This window comes from Lucilia sericata, unplaced genomic scaffold, assembly GCF_015586225.1.
Source record: "Lucilia sericata isolate MDLA Ls3-8-SP2 unplaced genomic scaffold, ASM1558622v1 Contig000096F_arrow, whole genome shotgun sequence".
NCBI classification, from domain to species: Eukaryota; Metazoa; Arthropoda; class Insecta; order Diptera; family Calliphoridae; genus Lucilia; species Lucilia sericata.
In genome coordinates, this window is record NW_023994128.1 from 552,478 (window position 1) to 572,477 (window position 20,000).

A 20,000-nucleotide genomic window follows, 5' to 3' on the forward strand; every position below is an offset into this window, starting at 1 on the left:
AAAAATTATCGATAATTAGAATTCGAAAAAATTATCGAAAGCCTAAATGCTAAAAAGCATTTCAAATAGTTTTTTACTGAATATTTTTCTGTTCAAAGAAAATTTGTCGAAATTTTTTTCTCAATAGAGAATTTGTAGAAATTTTTATGAAATGAAAAATAATTTGTTTTTAGAACTCAGACTTCCTTTGTGAATCTTAACTCGAATTTATAACTTAAACTCCGTATATTCAACATTGCATTGTATATATCTATTTCTTTCTTTCTTTCGTTCACCGTCTGTTTTACTTCAGGGATTTAATAGAAATTTATTTTATTGACCGTCAACAGCAACAAAGCCAGACAACACTATATTACCTCAAGCCGTAGACTTTTCATAGTAAAGAGGAAAAAAAAGAACAAACTAACCGAACAAGCAGCTCAAACGTCTTGATATAAATATTAAAAATAAGTTGGGGGAAAATGTAAGAAAAAAAAAATAACAAACCCAGTTTGAAGCAATTTTCCATTGCAGTTAATAAAGATGTTTGTTATACTCTTTTTTGTATCTATTTATTTGTTGTAGTGGTAGAAGACAGCTAAAGAAGTGTCAGTAAATTGCAATGTATCGCATTGCCAAGTTATAGGAAATAAAAAAAAAGTCATAAACTGTAAAAAATTTATATACATTGGTTGATACGAAGCACAGTAATAAGGTGAATATTTGAAATTATATTTCTTTTGGGGTAAATAAACGCTTTATTGTGAAAATTTTAATTTGGTAGAAAGTTTTAAATTTAATTATGTAATTTTCGCTAAAGTTATAATAAGTTTGTTTATGTTCTTTTTAATAGAGGATTCAGAGAAAACTTTTTCTAATAGATGAATTAATGAACATTTTCTATAATTATATAATTAAACTATTTTTTTAATACATTTTTATAAACAACTAGCTATACCAAGGGAGCTTTGCTACCCTAAAGCCAATATAAATAAAAAAACCCACTTTACACGAATTTTTGTACTTAAGTGCCAAGCCCATTTTTCGACCAAATGTTCAAATTGATATTCAAGTTCTTCGTACAAAATTTTAGGAATCTAGCTCCAATGGTGTTCTAGATAAACAAATTTGTATTGGAGGTAGCAAGATCCCTTTATGAAAGTGCGGCCATTTTTATTTTTAATTTTCACATGGATGTTAAGGGTCTTTGTGCAAATATTAAGATTATATCTCAAATAGTTTATCAGATAAACTAAGTTTAAAATTTAATTCATATCGGAGGTGCCAAGTTCTCCCATTTTATATCCCAAACATTCATGTTGATACTAAAGTGCCTCCGAAAAAATTCGGACTGTTGTATTTCCTCAGATATATCAATTTAAGGTATATTTTTTTGATATTTTCCACGCCCACTGTAGCTAGGCTGTCCATTTTATTTCCAAGTATTCATATGGATGTCGAAGTTGTTTATACCAAATTTTGGAACTCTAGATCTTGCAATTTCTGTGATATTTTTAATACTTATTTTGTATGTGGGCGTGGCAAGTCGCCCACTTGAAATTTTGAAGTAAAAAGTAGCCTATAGATCCTTCCAGACATAGAGAAACCAACTGTGAAAATTTTAAATAAATTGGTCTAGCTGTTTATCTGTCTATAAAGTCCAAATAAACAAACAAACATACCAACATACAAACACATATTCAATTCGATGTGTTTTGTATTTTATTTAAATACTAGCATACCTTGGATGCTTTGCTACCTAACCAAAATTAAATACATATAAAATTTTATTTACTTTTATAGATAACTAGCATACTCTAACTTAAATTAAATACATTCAAAATTTTGTTTACTTTTATAGAAAATTAAAATTGATTAAAAATTTTTTTAATGTTTCAGTTTTATACGTTCAATATCACATTATTAAATTCGCATTCAGTAAGAAGCTTGTATTTTTAGTTTCATTCATTTAGCTTCCACATTATAGAAAATTTTGAAAGTAATATTTGAAAAAAAGTACCATAAAATACCTCTAATAGATCATCATTTAATAAAAAATTTCATGTTTCTGTGTTCAATATTATATAGAATTCAAAAAATATAATTTGATGAATGAAAAAGTACCAAAAGTCCCTTTCAGTAGATACTCATTCACTAAGGTCCCTTCATTTTAAATTTTGTTTTCAATATCTATGTTCAATATCGTAAAAATATCAAAAAGTACCATCGGAAAAACGAAAAAGTACAAATCTCTCTCAATAAATTCTCATTTAATAAGGACGGTGTGTTCCGGTTAACCATTATAAAGAATCTAAAAGGTACCATTTGAAGAATAGAAAAGTACCAAATAGTTCCCACTTACAGAATATTATTCAATCAAGACCATGTATGTTAAAATTAATGTTCCTAGGTTGAATATTTTAGAAAATTAAAAAAGTACAATTTATGAGATGAAAAGTACTAAAAAGTTGTCTCTTAAAGAATCTTATTCAATGAGGACCGTGTATGTTTAATAATCATGTGTTTTGAGTTCATATTAAAGAACATACATGGAGTATCATTTGAAGGAAGAAAAAGTACCAAAAGTGGAATAAATTTTACCTAAGTCGAAAGTACTAATAAAAAGAGTACAATGTTTCTCCTTTTCGCTTAGAAATATACTTTTTCGAGAATTAGGTATACAAAATGTTCCGTATTTAAATCTATCTGATCTGCATTCATTTGTTCCAAAAATGTTCTTTCAAAAAGTACCAAACAATTTACTCGAATTCCAAAATAATATACCAATAGCTTATTTTGTGTGAGTAAATACACTGCTTTTTGAAATTTTATAAAAATTGAGTCAATGAGTTTGAATAAAATTAAATTTCCCGTTTTTTCCCTTTTTGGTACTTTTTTCCCCAGTGAATTAGCAAACATTTTGTTTCAATAAATATTACAGAGTTCGTTCGTAATTTAAAAGGAATACTCCAATAAATCAAAAAAGTTCTCTTAATGTGCTAAAAAAAAGTACCAAAAATACAGTTTTCTACCTTTCACACCCAAAAAGGACTGAATTTTAAAAAAGTACGAAGCAGTTGTCTTTTGTTACGCTTGCTTTTTTAATAGCGGTTTGTATGTTGTTGTTTACATTATTTTGCAATGTTTTGGTAGTGTGCATAGGTGTCTATAAAATCAAATAAACTTCGATGTAGGTTGAATTTTGAAAAACGGAAAAAACCGTTTCCGTGGGTTTTATTGGGGATTATTATGTATTAATTTAAAGGAATTATATTAAATTTATCTGTGTTAAAATGCAAAAAATCTAAAAATTTCCCGAAAAATTAGAAAATTTCGACTACATTTGCTCTTACGCAAAAATTTCTGATATGAAATTTAAACCGTCTCTCAAGGACCTTTCTAATGATACCAATATTTCATATCTTTCTTTTGGAAGAAATATGAAAAAAATCATAAAACCCCCCCCAAAAAAAGAACTGTTTATCCCTTGATTCAGCTCAACAAATATTGACGCTAGGACAATAATTTTGAGAAACGGTATCTTAGAATCAATTAAACTTCAATTTTAGTTTGGAACATTGACACCTTATTTTTCCTCCATACAAACGGGGCCACCCTAATATATATAGATTTCTATAAATTAGGTTTGTTAACATATTTTTATTATATATCTATATGTTATTAATATATACTTATTTTTATGTGTGAAATGTTTTCCATTCAAAATTAATCATACGTCTGTTGTACAACTATAATAGTAACCAAAACATTTTTGAGAAACAGTGCATTAGTTTCCTATAAATATTTTTTTACAATTAAATTAACATTTTAAATATTAGATGCATTGGAAATTTATTGTTGTCATGGAAATTACTTACCACTCAAAAGCAGCGCTATTAAATATCAAAATAGTTCAGTTGGCAGTTTTCTCTGATTATTTTGATTAGTCCATTATATAAATCATTATAACTTACTAATTTTCTAACTTACTTTTTTTAATATAACTCAGCAATATATATTTCTCTAAGCTTAGTAGCCACAAAGTTTGCAATTATAAAATAATTAACTAAATACTAATTAGTTAATTTGCTACTCTCTATATTAAATAGGGGGAAAAACTTCGAGTTTTTGTGCAAAAGTAAACTAACAAAAACAATTGCAGAAAATTTTACAATATAGGTAAAGAAAATTCGTGTAAAAATTACGAAAAGAAAAAAAAAACATTAAAATCTTAAAAGTTTTTTCTTTAATTTTAAATCTTGACCCATTTAAAACAATTAAGATATTTGAGTAAAGGAATACTTCTCGCTCTCTCTCTCTCTCTTCATTTTCTGTTGCTTAAAACAGAGAATCATTAAGAAGACTCTCAAAGAAATTAACAAACAATTCGTAAAGAAGAGCACTCGATATAAGGAGTGTGGAGAGTTGTATTTGGATAAAGATTTTTGTTTTGAATGTTAACAAAAGGTAAAAGATTTAAAGAAAAGTTTTAAACAGATACTCATACATACGCACATATGTAGATATTTCTATGTAAAAACATTCTCTATAATAGCCTCCCTTCCATAGGGAATTAAAATTTTTTAAAGTTTTGAAAATTTTTAATATTAAATAAATTAAATACAAACATTTCCTTGTTTATTTTGCATTTTGTTTTGAATTTTATTTGCCGAAGACAAATAGAATCATAAAATTAGTAAAAACTTTAACTAAAACTAAAACAAGATTTCTAAATAAATAGATTTAAAATTTTTCTGAGCATTTTGTTTTATATTAGTTATAAATTTGTATTACAAACTTTTAAGTGAATGCATGTCTCAAATTTAATTTACTGACACGAAATCAATCTTAAAGTTGTTATTGTAAGTTTGTTATTAGTGTTTAGATAATATATAGTTTTAAAATATCAGCGGTATTCGTTTATGTAGACAAGTAAGGTATACTCCTTGAGATTTTTATACCTTACGCCACTATTGTGGGGAGGGTATTATGCGTTTATACTGATGTTTGTTTCGATTAAGCTATGTCCGTCTGTCCGCCCGTCCGTCTATCTGTCCGTCAGTCTGTCCGTCCGTCTATCTGTCCGTCTGTGTGTCCATGTAAACCTTTTCCTCACGCTATAGGTCGCAGTTTTCAAGATAATTTGATGTTTTGACCTTGATCTTTAACGACGCCTATTGAAAATGGTTGAAATCAGTCCATTATTTTTCCTAGCCTTCATTCAACCGTACACCCCGAAAATAGCTTTTGAGCTTATAATTACGTTAAATCTTGTAGAATTTCTACAAAAATCAAATTTTAGTTTTATATAAGTTTAAAAGACACTGCCGATTTTCGTGATGAAAGGGCCTCATTTGACCTTAACCCTCACACAAAGTCCCCTTCAAAAAATGACTTAAAGGTGGAAGGTATCACATTGAAATTCTGCATAAATAACTTTAATGTCATCGTAAATATCTCTACCAAAATTTATACGGATAGGACTATATTTACCTTTGCTCCCATATAACCCCTCTTTCAGAAAATAACTTTAGTTACAAATTGTTAAAATATTTTGGAATTAAGGAAAAATGCTTTATTATTAGAAAAATAATTCCCATTTTTAACATACTCACTGGTGTAGGGTATCATATGGTCGGTCATGCTCGACTATATGTATACTATTTGTTTCTATATAGAGCTTTTTTTTTAAATTTTTTCTGGATCATTGACATGTAAACGTCATGCAAATAGCTATTATGTTTAAGAGTATACAATCGATTACTGCTTCGAAGTAGTATTTAGAAAATTCCATTTTCTACTAGTCTTTTATTTGCCATGTTTTACTATAATTCGTTCTTACCCCAACACTTTTATTCACTTGAACAAAAATCTTTTTCCATTGCGCCAAAAATAGAAGTTGCAGAAAAGTTAAAATTAATATTTTCCCCTAACAAGAGTTTTATTTACTTCTACACAAAATCTTTAGTTTTTTTTATTTCTCTGGCGTATAATTTAACTACTCAAACTAATTTAATTCTATTCGAGCGCACAAGCAAAAAAAAAAATGAAGACAAAATTTTCCTTTTGTAAATACTCAGACTAACAGAAGTTTAAAAGTTTTATTAATTTTTATCATTTTTTTCTCTATTTATTTATTTTCTGCTTTTAGTAATTACTCTGGTTCAAAAGAAACATCAACGCCTCAAACAACACAACCGCGTCCTGGCAGTGCAGCTGGTGGCAGTGCCGGTAGTCAAAGTGCAGGCATGATTGCTACCGGTTTTCAAGATTCAAATGCAAATGAAGTGCGACAACCGTTGCTGACGACAAAGAAACCAATACCACATGATCGTTTTGACGATTTGGTGAAAATTGTTTCTGATAGTCCGGGCAATTTACAGTATGGTCATGTAATTGTCGATAGCGATGATGAAGGCGGTAGTAATCCTACGTTGGGTGAAATTCTGAAAATGAAACCAAGGTATGTTAAAAATGCTTTTTTTACTTAATAAACTAAAATTTAATTTAAGAAGTGAATAGAATGTCCGTATAAAGTTTTTTTGTTACCGTTATTTTGCTTTTAAACCAAAAAGGTTTATTTATTAAATTAGTTGAAAAAATTTTACAAAAACTAGTATGCAAAATATTTTTTCGGGTAAATATAATGAATGAAAACAATTTTTTGTTTTGCTACAAATTGAAAAATAATTAATTTTTTTATTATTTTCGTAACACATGCATAAAAAAATTTGTTTGAAAAATATTAACTTTTAATGAAACATTTTTGAAGACATTTTATTTTTTTTTATTTTATGAGATATTGTATAGAAAGAAAAACATTTGTGAAATATTTTTGCAGACAGAAAAATGTCTAAAAGTTTTTAAAACTGAAAAATGTCACTTACTTGTCTCGACAGGAAAATATCTAAGAACCGTCTGCATAAAACTCTATTAATGTTTTAAAATTTTAAAAAATTTCTTTAAGTTAAAAATGTTCCAGATACTTTTAAAAAGAAAGGTCTTATGTTAAAACAGAAAAATGTATATTCTAGACAGTAAAAAGCTCTAACTTTTTCAGTTAAATATTTTCTTCTTAGTAGTATACCCGCGTTCTAAACATTATTTTTTGACTTTTTCAAAATTTCTGTTCTTTTAAAGAGTATAATCAAAGTCGTTTTTCATTAATGGTTTTATTTATTGACATGTTTGTCTCAAAATACAATTTAAAAGATATGAAAAAATAGCAAATTGAAATGAAAAACTAAACAAAAAGACGAAAAAAATCTCTAGAAATGTAAATTGAGCATAATGTCATTTTGTATTGAATGTGTTTCATTTGAAATTGAAAGAAAATCTGCATTCTACTTATAACAACGACGATATGTTTAGTGCACTTAGCAAAGACAACTCAGATGACATTCAAGATAGAGAGGGATATACTTAAAACAGACAATAACAGATAAATGTAGTATTGAAAACACATAAATACAAATGTATACATGTATGCACATACATACATATGTATATCCGGTTATACATATATACAATTGTGTACACAAAAATGAATGTTGAGATGCTATAATACTAATACATATTCAATGATGTGTTATAAAACTGTATACTTTTAAAACTAAGACAAATATATGTATGTATAATAGGGTATCCGTGTATCACTAAAACAAATTTTGTAGACCGAAAATACTTTAAATATATTTAAAACTATTTTTACCGTAATCAGCTCAAAATTAATTAATTAAAGAAGAACTTATTTTAAGAAATCATGCATTTATGTATATGAGACAGAAACCCTGCTATTACCTTGCGTATACGTAATATTTCCTGCAAGTAAATAAATAAGTATTATGTATACGCTTAGTTGTACTAATATGATAAAAGTATAAATAAGGTAAAAATAAAGCGTGTAAAATAATTAAAATTTAATATGAAATTTATAATTATTATAGTAATTTTTAAGTTAAGCTTTCATATGACGAATTTTCATATTTATCATTACAAAAAAGAGAATAATTCATAAACCTTTTATATGATATAAAAAAGGACCTTTTTATCCTATGATCCAGCTCACCAAAAATTTGAGAAATTGAGAATTATTAAATGATACGATACATACCTGTATTTTACTTAAGGATAAAACAATTTCGAAAAAATAATTATGAAGACCAGCATCGCGGACCGACTTTATATTATTTTAACTATTGACGCGTCTTTAGTATTGACAGACTATTGTCTTGATTATATTATGCTGTCAACAAAGCAGCAATTATTAGACAAAAATCTATTAAACATTTTTAAACGGTATTACATTACCAACTTTACTGAAACGACCAATAACTCTCATTCCATATACAAAGACAAACTAAGATAAATCAACTGAAAAGTTTAAAATTTTAGAAGTTTTAAATATTTTTACAGTTTTTACATTTCATGCTGTAATTTTATCTTATTTTAAAAAAAAAACATGCATTTATGTATATGAATCATATCCCTCTAAACAGAAATCCTGCGGTTACCTTGCGTATACGTAATATTTCCTGCAAGTAAATAAATAAGTGTTATGTATACGCTTAGTTGTACTAATATGATAAAAGTATAAATAAGATAAAAATAAGGCTTGTAAAATAATTAAAATTTAATATGAAATTTATAATTATCATAGTAATTTTTAAGTTAAGCTTTCATATGACGAATTTTCATATTTATCGTAACAAAAAAAGAGAATAATTCATAAACCTTTTATATGATACAAAATAAACTTTCAAGAAAGTATCTTTTTATGCTTTGATCCAGCTCACAAAAAATTTGAGAAATTGAATCTTAGAATGAACAAAATTTGTATTTTATTTAGAAAAATCAACAACTGCCATTTTGGGAACACCCTAATGTACAAGTACCCACACTGATATCTGTATCAGTTATATACAAATATACATACATATGTATATAGAAAATCATTGTAGTATAAAAAAATGGGATTATAGCCTAACAGTATGCCCCTATATTTGTATTGAAATTGTATTTATATTTGCACTTTCAAACATACTCAAGCTTACATAAGCTTTATGAACGTTTTCTTTGTGGGTGTGTGCAAACATTATTTTTTACTCCTGAAAAATGTAGGATTTTATATAAACACAATTTGTATGACACGTCAATTGAGCGTAAATTTCAATAAAGCATTAAAAGAGATTTAAACAAATTTCATTTGAAATGGTTGCTGCACTCCAAACGAGATGATTCCTAGTTGTGTGTTTGCACTAGTTTTTTTTGAAATTCCCTAACCTTTCCAAAGAAGTATGTATATAATGTGTTTTTTTTAGAAGATAAGGAAAATATGTTAGATATTCAATCGACTAACTGTTGATCGGTTAACAGATTCATTTTTGGCGACTAGATGTTTGATTGATTGTATATAGCCAAATTTCAAATAAAGACTAAACAGAATTTCTTTTTCCCAGTAAAATTTTAAATTTCACGCAAAATTCAAGTTCTACAATAAGTTGTTGCATTTAATAAGGGAAGAAAACTATAATTGTTATTTTATCTTTTATTCATTTTCTTGTTTTAAAATTGGCTCACAGTGTGCATGGGTGGCAAAATAATTTGACACAAATCTTTTTAAATTTTTGTGTTTGGTTTGTATTTGATCCCAGAATATATAAAACACATCAGCTGTATATGTATGTATTGTATATCATAGGTTTCATCATTTCTTACTTATTTCAATATAAGACAGTTGCATATAAATACGTGAACATATCATGGGTATTTTAGCAAATATCTAGTGATGGATCACTGGCATAAAAATTGTGCATAAGAAATTCTATGTTTTGAAGATACGTTCATATCTACTATCTACCAAATATTTGATGGAAAAAATCATAATTGCAAATAATGTCAATGCATATAATAATGATGTTGTGAAGTGATATCATTTGTGTAATTGAAAATATATTTAAAGTAAATCAAAAATCATTTTCATCAAATATGTGTATTTGCTAGATGTGAACACAGCGTAAGTCATGACGTGTATTACATTTTTTACAATATCATTGGAGCATGTTAAATCAGCTATTGTTGAGTACTTATTGAAGAAATTTCATCCGGCTCAATTTTACTGCTTCAGGTGATGTTGCCCATCGCTGTTATAATCCTTTATACAACTACCATGTATCTGCAAATACACTCTATGTATATCACTATATCATCTATTTTAGTTTTAAACCATTAAAAATAATAACAACAACATCACCATCAGTTGTGCTCCAGGCTAAAAATAATATATCTTTATAACGTTTTGTATAAAATTGAATATTTTTGTTGTGTATGTTACCAATATATAGAACTTTATGTATGTATATGCATTAGGGTATAACTTTCTGCAATTTTTGCGAATATCAAAATTGCCATAGCAAGTCCTTGTAGGGCGTGAATAGATCTCATTTCGTATCGATTGTAAAAAAAGGTCCCACACCAAAGCCGATGAAGTTTTGTATAAATATTTGTTCTTTAAAACCCTGTTATGGAATTTCTAATAAATCACAATAATATTGCAGATTTAGGTTATATATATAAAAACTTTTGAAATAATTTTAGTCAAAATAATGAACAAAAGCATTTAAGAAATTGCTTTCGGTGCGGGAAGTTTTTTCACCAAAATTACTTAAAAAATTGCCATTTATTATCAGGATATATATTGGCTATGGTATTTTGCCGCCCAAAAAAAGGTATAACCCTAATATACATACATATATATATATGTGTGAATTTAAATAAAATATATAGTATGCAAATGTGTGCTTGTAGTAGTGTAATCATTATAACGATACTGTTATTATTTTATTCTCAGCAGTTCTACAGAGTCAATGTACAAGTAAAATACAATCATTTCTACTAATGTCTTACCACCTAGTTGACCCTAATTTACATATTTGTCACCAATATACTCTAAGAAACCTATATCGAAGATGGTCGTTACTTTACTGTACCCTTGGTAGATGGGTGAAGGAACATTATAAATTTGAAAGAGTGAATAGACTTTCTTCTTGGTTAGGGGACAATGATCCTAATCTGCTGGGTACTAAAATCATTTTATTATGAAACCATCAAAAATATATGTATGTACATGCACAGATATAGTTGCATACATTTTACATATATACATATATTTCTTTTTACAGTATTTTATATTAGGGTGACCAATTGATTGATATTTGTTACCATACGTTTAGATTTAGATTTATTTCTGATTTTAATAAAATATTTCTCAAGTATTATTTTGGCAAACAAAGAAAACCATAAAAACTTTTTAAAATACAATCACTCTGGAAAATGTTCTTCTAAAATAAACTAAATTTGTGTGTAAACTGATGTTTGCCATATAAATTGGACAACCTTAATGTACATCAATACTATTACATACATAATCTAAATTGTTGGTTTGTGTGAAAAGCATTTTTCTCTCAGTTTAATCTCTGTTTAGGTATCAAAGTAAAAAACAGGACTTTTAGAAACACAAAACTAGCAAATTTACATAAAATTGTTAAAGGAAAATCATTTTTACAAAACCCAATTCATAATAATCGACAACACAATCATAATAGTTTTTGACATGACACACATCTATCCTGTTGCGAGATTGCTATTAAATAGCATTTTATAACACCCTGTAACAATTTTGTAAAAAAGCTTTCACACATGGAAAAGTTGATTCTGCCTATTTTTATAATCAGCTCTTATGTCCTTATGAAAGGACTTCAACGTTTAAAGGACTTAATCCTGATGAATTGAAATAAATCATAATATTTTAAAGCGGAGGTTCTCAGCTATTAATATTAACACCAACTTTTCTATATATAAACTTGGAATTCCATCTTTTGAAATCTTATGTCCTTTAAACTTTAAAGTCCTTTTACAGGAGCATAATAGCTGATTATAAAAAACTGAGTACAGAGAGTTAATATTAATGGTCCACAGTTTCCTGTACACATAGATTTTTTATGTGTGAAAATGACTGTTGCACGGTGTAATTTTAGTTTGTTTTAGAAGCAGGAAGTATGAGGTAGAAGAAATAGGAATAGATGGATATCAAACTAAATATGGAAATACAACGATTTCCCAGATTTACAATAATATTCAGGTGTGGAAAGTTCTCAAAGATCAAATGCTCCAAGGGGAAAGATAACTTTTGATCGTCTATCGACTTTTTAAACTGTTTGTTTAAAAAGTAAAACTACCACTTTGTCCTTAAGTTAGTCATTAGTAAATAACTCTTAAATTTCCTTAACAATTCTATATACTTTAATATTTTCTTTGTCATAACTATTAATTTGTTTATGTGTTTCCTTAATACATATATTTTTTTATTAACCATTTTTTATCCAAAATATATTTTTTTTGATGTCATTATATTAAAAACATTTAAGGTTGTAAACCAGTAAAAATAGATCATGTGTGGTTCCAAAAATACTGATAAAAAACTCCTAAAATTTTTGTACAACACTTTGATTGCAAAAAAAAAAAAATTCTACAAAAATTCAAACTATTAAATATTTTCTTTTATTAAATGATACGATACATACTGGTAGTTCACTTAAGTATAAAACAATTTTCAAAAAATAATTCTGAACTATAACTATTGACCCGTCTTTAGTGTTGACAGGCTATTGTCTTGATTATATTACATTATGCTGTAAACAAAGCTGAATTAAACGGTATTACATTAGAAACATTACTGAAACGACCAATAACTCTCATTCCATATACAAAGACAAATTAAGATAAATCAACTGAAAAGTTAAAAATTTTAGAAGTTTTAAATATTTTTACAGTTTTCACATTTCATGCTGTAATTATATCTTATTTTAAAAAATAATGCATATTTATGAATCATATCCCTTTAAACAAAAACCTTGCGGTCACCTTGCGTATACGTAATATTTCCTGCATGTAAATAAATAAATATTACGTATACGCTTAGTTGTACTAATATGATAAAAGTATAAATAAGAAAATAATTAAGCCTATTAAATAATTACAATTTAAAATAAAATTTATAATTATTATAGTAATTTTTAAGTTAAGCTTTCATATAACGAATTTGCATATTTATCGTTCCAAAAGAAGAGAAAAATTTGTGTAATTTAAAGATAAATTACATTAATTTATCTTATAATAGATTTCATTATTAGCAAATTTTTCATTTCTTTACGCCTTAGTTTTAATAACAAACTTGATTTATTTGACTTTGTAATGTCTCCAGTTACATATTGTTTTCTTGCTACATTGTCCTTCTGCTTACATACTTATGTATGTATTTCTAATAAGTAGTATGTATTAATTTAATTTGTTCTCCATTAAAAAGTCAAATGGCCCAATTAGTTTAATGTTCGTTCTAATTCATTACATTATTATAGCTAACAAAAAATTCTTAAATAATATCTGCTCATAGAAATTCTATTATCATCAATTCATTATTTTCTGTGGAATTTTCATTACTGCTAACACTATCTATTATCTAGAGTGAAAGAAAGAAAAAAAAAAAACGTTAAAAACAAGTAAAAAAGTGAAAATAAAGAAACTAATAATTTCCTTTTGAAAATGGCATCACGTATTTTATGATTTCTAAGTTAGTAAAGCTTGACAATACTCGAAATGTTGTAGCAGCCAAAGATGATGTTATTTTAAAAATTAATGTTCTTTAGCCAGTAAATAAAGATGTGGGTAGAAACAAAATATAGCGAAAATCAAGCATTAAAATCAATTTAATTTCCTGGCTTTTTAACTGTATTAATGACAGTGCTTAGTAAATTTTTTATATTTTGTTTAAGGCAGAAATATAATTTCCTATTAAATATTGTTCTTCTTTAAGATTTTTCATTTGTTTGTTTTTTTTAGATTTTCTTGTTGTTTCCTCTGAATTTTCTAGGTATTAAGTGGAAATTGTCTATAAGTACTTGTAATTTGTACAGTATATTCTTTTTATATTCCTTATATTGTTGTGTTTTTTTATAAATTGCTCTTCAATTTACTCTCTTTAAGAGATTATATTTTAACTTTTAAAATTTAATGTATACTAACATTTAACAAGTTTATTACCACATTTCAAGCAAATATTTTAAGTTTTTAACTAATCTGATCTTATTAAAAAATACTAAATTTTAATACGTTTGGTGAAATATTTGTAAAAGTAATAGTTCTATACTTAAAGTTTACTTATCACAGAATCATTCTCAGATACAATTTAGTTATGCCCGTCTGGCCGTCCATCTTTGTGTCCATGCAAACCTTGTACGTTTTCGTCTTTTCTAGCCTTTGGACGAAGTTCGGGTCATATTTGACTCTAGCCCCCATACAAATTTCCCTTTCCCCAGAATATTACTTGAACGTCCAAAATTCACTTATTAGTTTATCAGAGATATGAGCAACAGGCCGAAAAACCATGAAAATAATGCCGAAAAAGTAAGAATGTATAGTCGGGCATGATCCCTACATCAATGAGTATGTTAAAAATGAATTTACGATGACAATGAAGTTATTTATGCAGCATATAATCGCGATACTAGTGTTTAAAGGTGAATTTTCGCCTTCAAGTAATTTTCCGAAGGGGGCTATGGTCAAATGAGGCCCAATTATTATGAAAATCGGCAGTATCATTTAGACAAAAGCCCCATTTGGTGGGATTCTGTTGTATGGGGGCTAGGTGAATTAATGGACCGATTTCAACCGTTTTCAATAGCGTTTGGGTCAAATGAAGAGTATGTGCCTAATTTCATCAAAGTGTCTTGATTTGCGACCTTCAACGTGCACACAAACTTTACATGGACACACAGACGGACAGACAGACAGACAGACAGACAGGAGGACGTACAGACGGACATATCTTAATCGACTCAGAAAGTGATACAAGATGTGAACGTCCGAATACAATAACAGCATATATTTTTTTAGAAATCAGAGCTAAAAGCTATTTATATATAAAATTCGTTTTTTTTTTAATTAAAAGGGAAAAACTCTAATTTCAAAAAACTTAAAAATAATATTCGACACGGAACAATTTAGTACTTTTACTTGTTACTTTATTAAAATTGTAATTTTTTTGCAACATTTTTCCCATTACCACATATAGGGCAATTGATTTTCCAATGTCGAGTCATTGTGTTTTTGCATGTTTTTTGAGATATTGTTTTTGTCTTAGTTTTAAGACTGATGAAAACAATTACAATAACAAGAACAAACAATATGAATTAGCAACAAAGTGATACTTGCATTAATTTATTCTATGATGTATATTTTTTCTCCTTGCTTTCTTCCTCTATCTCTCGTTACTGTAATATTTACTACACCTCCTTTAGTTTACTTCAGTTTGCGTTTTTTTTTCATCTTTTTATCTTAACGAGATTTGAATTTTTAAAAGTTAGAGGCTGTAGAACAAATGTTGATGCTGATGATGGTGTACAAACAGAGAACAAAAATATATATCAGATTTCGCAGCAAAATTCTATATGGGTTTAATACTTTGTATGTATGTGTGTAGATAGGTATAAAATCTATGGTGTTCACATCTTAATTTACGTGACTCAATTACAAAAGGATTTCGTATTTTACGTTTTAATTCTTTTTAGTCTGTACTTCTGTTTCTCATTCATCTCTCCCATAGCTATAATATTTTGCAATGGAAATTTGTTAAAAAAAATAGCTGAATAATTGTGTGAGATAGTGTAAGTGTATATCCCTGTAGCTCATGATAGAATTTTTGTGTGTTATAACATTTGCTGGTACAGTATGGAAGAAAAGCTTTAAAGTGACTTCTCCCTTGATTACATGGGGACACTAATTTGTCGTTAGACTTTCGACCAAATTACTTAGGTCTTAAGTTATTCTCTCGTTGCATTACAGCATTACATTGTATGATTACAAGCACATTTTAAGTAATAGTAGTTGAAGCTTTACTAATTACAATTACTTGTAATTGATGTTTTTCCATGTAATTGTAATTAAAATTTTGCCAAAACAGTTGCCTGCAATTGTAATTAAAGTTTTGCCAATTATGATTACTTGTAATTGTAATTGAAATTTTCTAATTATAATTACTTGTAATTGTGAATGTTTCCCTTTATAATTACATGTAATAGTATACATCAAGCACATACATGTAATTGCAATTGGTAAACTACAATTACAAGTAATTTTAATTGGTTATTGCTTAATTACACATTACAAGTAATTGAAAGTGAAAAACTTTAATAACAAGTGATTGTAATCGGTATATTGCTCAATTAAACATTAATAGTAATTGTAATTGACCGAGTAATTAATAATTTTATGTAATATATAAACCCCCATTAAATATTATCCAAGTAGTAAAAAATTTTTTGACAAAATTATCATATCATAAAAGGATGCATAGGATCCTTACAAAACTGCTGGTATGTAAGTAACATTAATCCAGCGTGTATACAGTAGATTTAGACATGTTAGTCTAACAAAAATGGAATAAATACAAAAAAGTAGATATAGAGTATAACAACGCAGCTTTTTAAAATTCAATGACAGGAATTTTTTTATGTTAGTAGGTGAGTTGATTTTAATTTTTATGCTATTTTTCAACATATTTTTTTTTATTTCTTACTGTATAATTGTAGCAAATTACATTATAACACGTTTTTATCGAGAAGAAAAAAAAAAATGAATTAATTTTAATGCTTTAATTTTTAGTATCTAATTATATAAAATATAATTTTTAACTCAAATGCTATAAAGTTAATATCGTTTTACATTAAAAACTGTGAAAAAAATATGTATATGCAATTGCACAGATACCAACATTTTTGCAATACAATCGACTTACTTAAAGCAATTTTAATCATTACTAAAACAGTTCAATTAATGCATGTTTTGGACGATATATTCATAATTGTTCATAGCTCTCATTTAAGGGAGCTATCATCAGGTTTACTTATTATTAAATACTTAGGCTTACTAAATACAAACATAATTGTTATCTTTAAATTAAAATGAAATAATTAAAATTTCCTTCTCCACAGCAATTTCATTTATTTCTTTAGTGTTTTTCTCTTTAAATTAAATTAAAGTCTTCTTATTCTCTACCGAAGAAACGTACTTGTGGTAGTACGTACTAGTTTTATCATTATAAAAACATAAACTGTAATTATGTCTTTGTTCGTTCGTGTTGCAACCACAATATGTATACGCAGGGACATCATCTGTTCAAGTGTTAGAAAACATTAAAATTGTTTGTTAAAATGAATTGTGTTGGAGGACGCAGCAGCAGTAGCAGTAGTAGTCGCTGACTGCTACAACAAGCTGTAATATGTTAACAACTTTTTCAACAAAAAGACATTAAAAACTTCTTTTCGAGTGGCTGTTGTTGGTTGCTTTAGAGTGTTAAGAATAATGTTACTATTTTCTAAACATTTATCATTTTACGATGCCATAATAAGTTTCTGAAAGTTGGTGATAAATTAATTTCGGGATTTGTGGAAAATTTATGCGTCCGTGCGATGTCATCTATTTAAAAGGGAAATTTTTTTGTATAATTTTTATTTAGTCCAAAAGAGCTAACTCTAAACTATGGTGCTTAGAAATCTGAAGATTCTCAAATAAAACTATTGCATCTCTTAAGCGATATCCCTCTAGAAAAGATAGAACCTTTACAGGGCTAATTAAATATCAATGTTATATATATTTCTCTATATTATAAGCCTTCATTAGCATTTGCTTTTTTTTAAACACTAATACGTTAAATAGAATCTTCAAAAATTTTAATTTTAATCTAAAATGAATTTTCTTTAAATTTATAGCATACTTTTCAGCTGTTTAAACATTCTTGGCAAATATGTTACTTAAACAATTTTCTTAACAATAATTTTCTTTCTTAAATAATATAAATATTTATTTTATTTGAAATTCTTTTCATTTTTTTAATAAATTAGCAACTCATTCATCATTTTTTGAAAAAGTAAAAAAAAATTCCTTACGTTCTTTTAACAATTTTGTAGATTATTATTAATTTCATGTTTTCTTTTCTATATAGTAATTTTCTTTCTTCCTTTTTATCAGTAAAATGAATAAAAAATTGTCTTTGAAATTAATCCAGCTCCTTAAAGTATGACATACATGTTAATAAAATATAAAACCCCTAAAATATGCAAAGTTTAGCAGCCATAACCCCAAAAACATGACAACGTTATTATCACTTTTATTAATAATAATCAGCCGGCGTCATTATAATGCCATGGCTTCTATTCTATTTACACTCTGATCTTCTTATGAAGACACACACATACACTCTGCATGCTTATAATGGTTTTCGTTGATATTAGAGGCTGTATGTATGTATATTAGAGTGTCCCGGGGAACAGCATTTTTGATAATGCGTATTTAGGTACTGAATATGGGAAATACAAATATTTTCTGAAAGGATCCTTAGTTCCCTAGAAGTGATTGAAAAATCCTTATCTTATATTTTTTGGAAATGAGTCTCAAAATTTTTATACTTTTGGGGTCAATGTGGGATAAATCATCATAATTTCTTTTAGTCCATAAAATGATTTTTAGTGGAATGGATCAAATAATTTGAGTGATGCTTCTACAAAAACATTGTCCACTGGACACTCTAATGTACATATATACGTACATATGTATATGTGTATGTATTTTTATTCTACTCTTTTTATTGTGGAATTTCTTGGTAAAATAATAATGCAAAGTATATGTCCTTCTTCGTTTTTTTTTCTTTTCGTATTTTGCATTCTGTTTAATTTTTTTTTTGCCGTTCTCTAGGAAAAAGTATGCAAAAAATTTAACTTCTGCAGTGGGGTTCTTATCTTTTTTTGTTGGTGTGTGTCAGTAAGTTACAGTTTTTCTATGTGTGCATATCTTATTTGCAAATTTTTTTGCAATTTTAGTATATTTTTTCTAGCCTTGACAACGCTGGTGTATTTATACTCTAAGTTTGCAAACTAAGGAATGTTTTTTGATAACATTATTTAGTATGTGACCATGTAAAATTTCTATGAAATGAAACCTACTATGTCAATGCTAATTAAAATCGGACCATAGTTAATATTGTAAGGTTATGTAATTATACCTTACACCACTATAGTGAGGAGGATATTATGCGTTTGTGCTGTTGTTCGTAAAACCCAAAAATATTGGTCCTACACCCACCTTAAAGTATACCAATCGGGTCAGAATTTCTAAATCGATTTAGCTATGTCGGTCTGTCCGTCTGTGTGTCCATGTAAACATTGTACGCACTCTACAGGTCGCAATTTTCAAGATAATTTGATGAAATTTCGCACATACTTTTCTTTTTACCCAATGACAAAGATGGTTAAAATCGGTCCATTATTCTAAGTTTAATGTCGCATTTGAATAAATAAGGGGAAAGTAACCTTAAATACTTACACAGAAAATATTATGTACTATTTAAATATTATAAAGATTATTAAATAAAATATATAAACGTTGCCAACTTCGATTTTAAACAACGAAATAACAAATTGTCTTAAAAAATAATAACTATATTAAAAATTAAGAAAACAAGTTAAAAACTGACAATAAAAACTTAGAATTTAATTAATTTTTATAAATTTTGTATTTATTTATCTTATCTTTAATCCTTTAGCGCGTTGTGTATCTATCAAAGTCATAGCAGTTAGACTTTGTGTCCTTTTCATTATATTTACATACATTAAAGTGTAGGTAAAAGAGTGTATATCTGTATACATGTACATTAGGGTGGCCCCAAAATGGAAGTTGCTGATGTTCCCACCGAAAAAGAAAATTTTGTTCATCCGAAGACACCGTTTCTCAAAATGTTTGTCCTGGCGACAATATTTGGTGAGCTGGATCAATGGTTATAAAGGTCCTTTTTTAAGGGTTTTATGATTTTTATCATATTTCTTGCAAATAAACCATATGAAAGGTCTTTGGAAGACGATTTCAATGACATAACACAATTTTGTATACAACACCAATATTATTTCAAATGTCGT

General features: G+C 27.3%; 1 protein-coding gene across 1 annotated transcript in view; it reads left to right on the forward strand.

Moving 5' to 3' along the window:
* The window catches only part of LOC119599903 (probable serine/threonine-protein kinase DDB_G0282963), a 338,233-nt gene that overhangs the window by 245,112 nt on the left and 73,121 nt on the right, over nucleotides 1-20,000 (forward strand). The window contains exon 9 of the mRNA XM_037949845.1: nucleotides 6,131-6,442. Coding sequence (XP_037805773.1) covers nucleotides 6,131-6,442 — 312 coding nt within the window. The remainder of the gene's footprint in view (nucleotides 1-6,130; nucleotides 6,443-20,000) is intronic.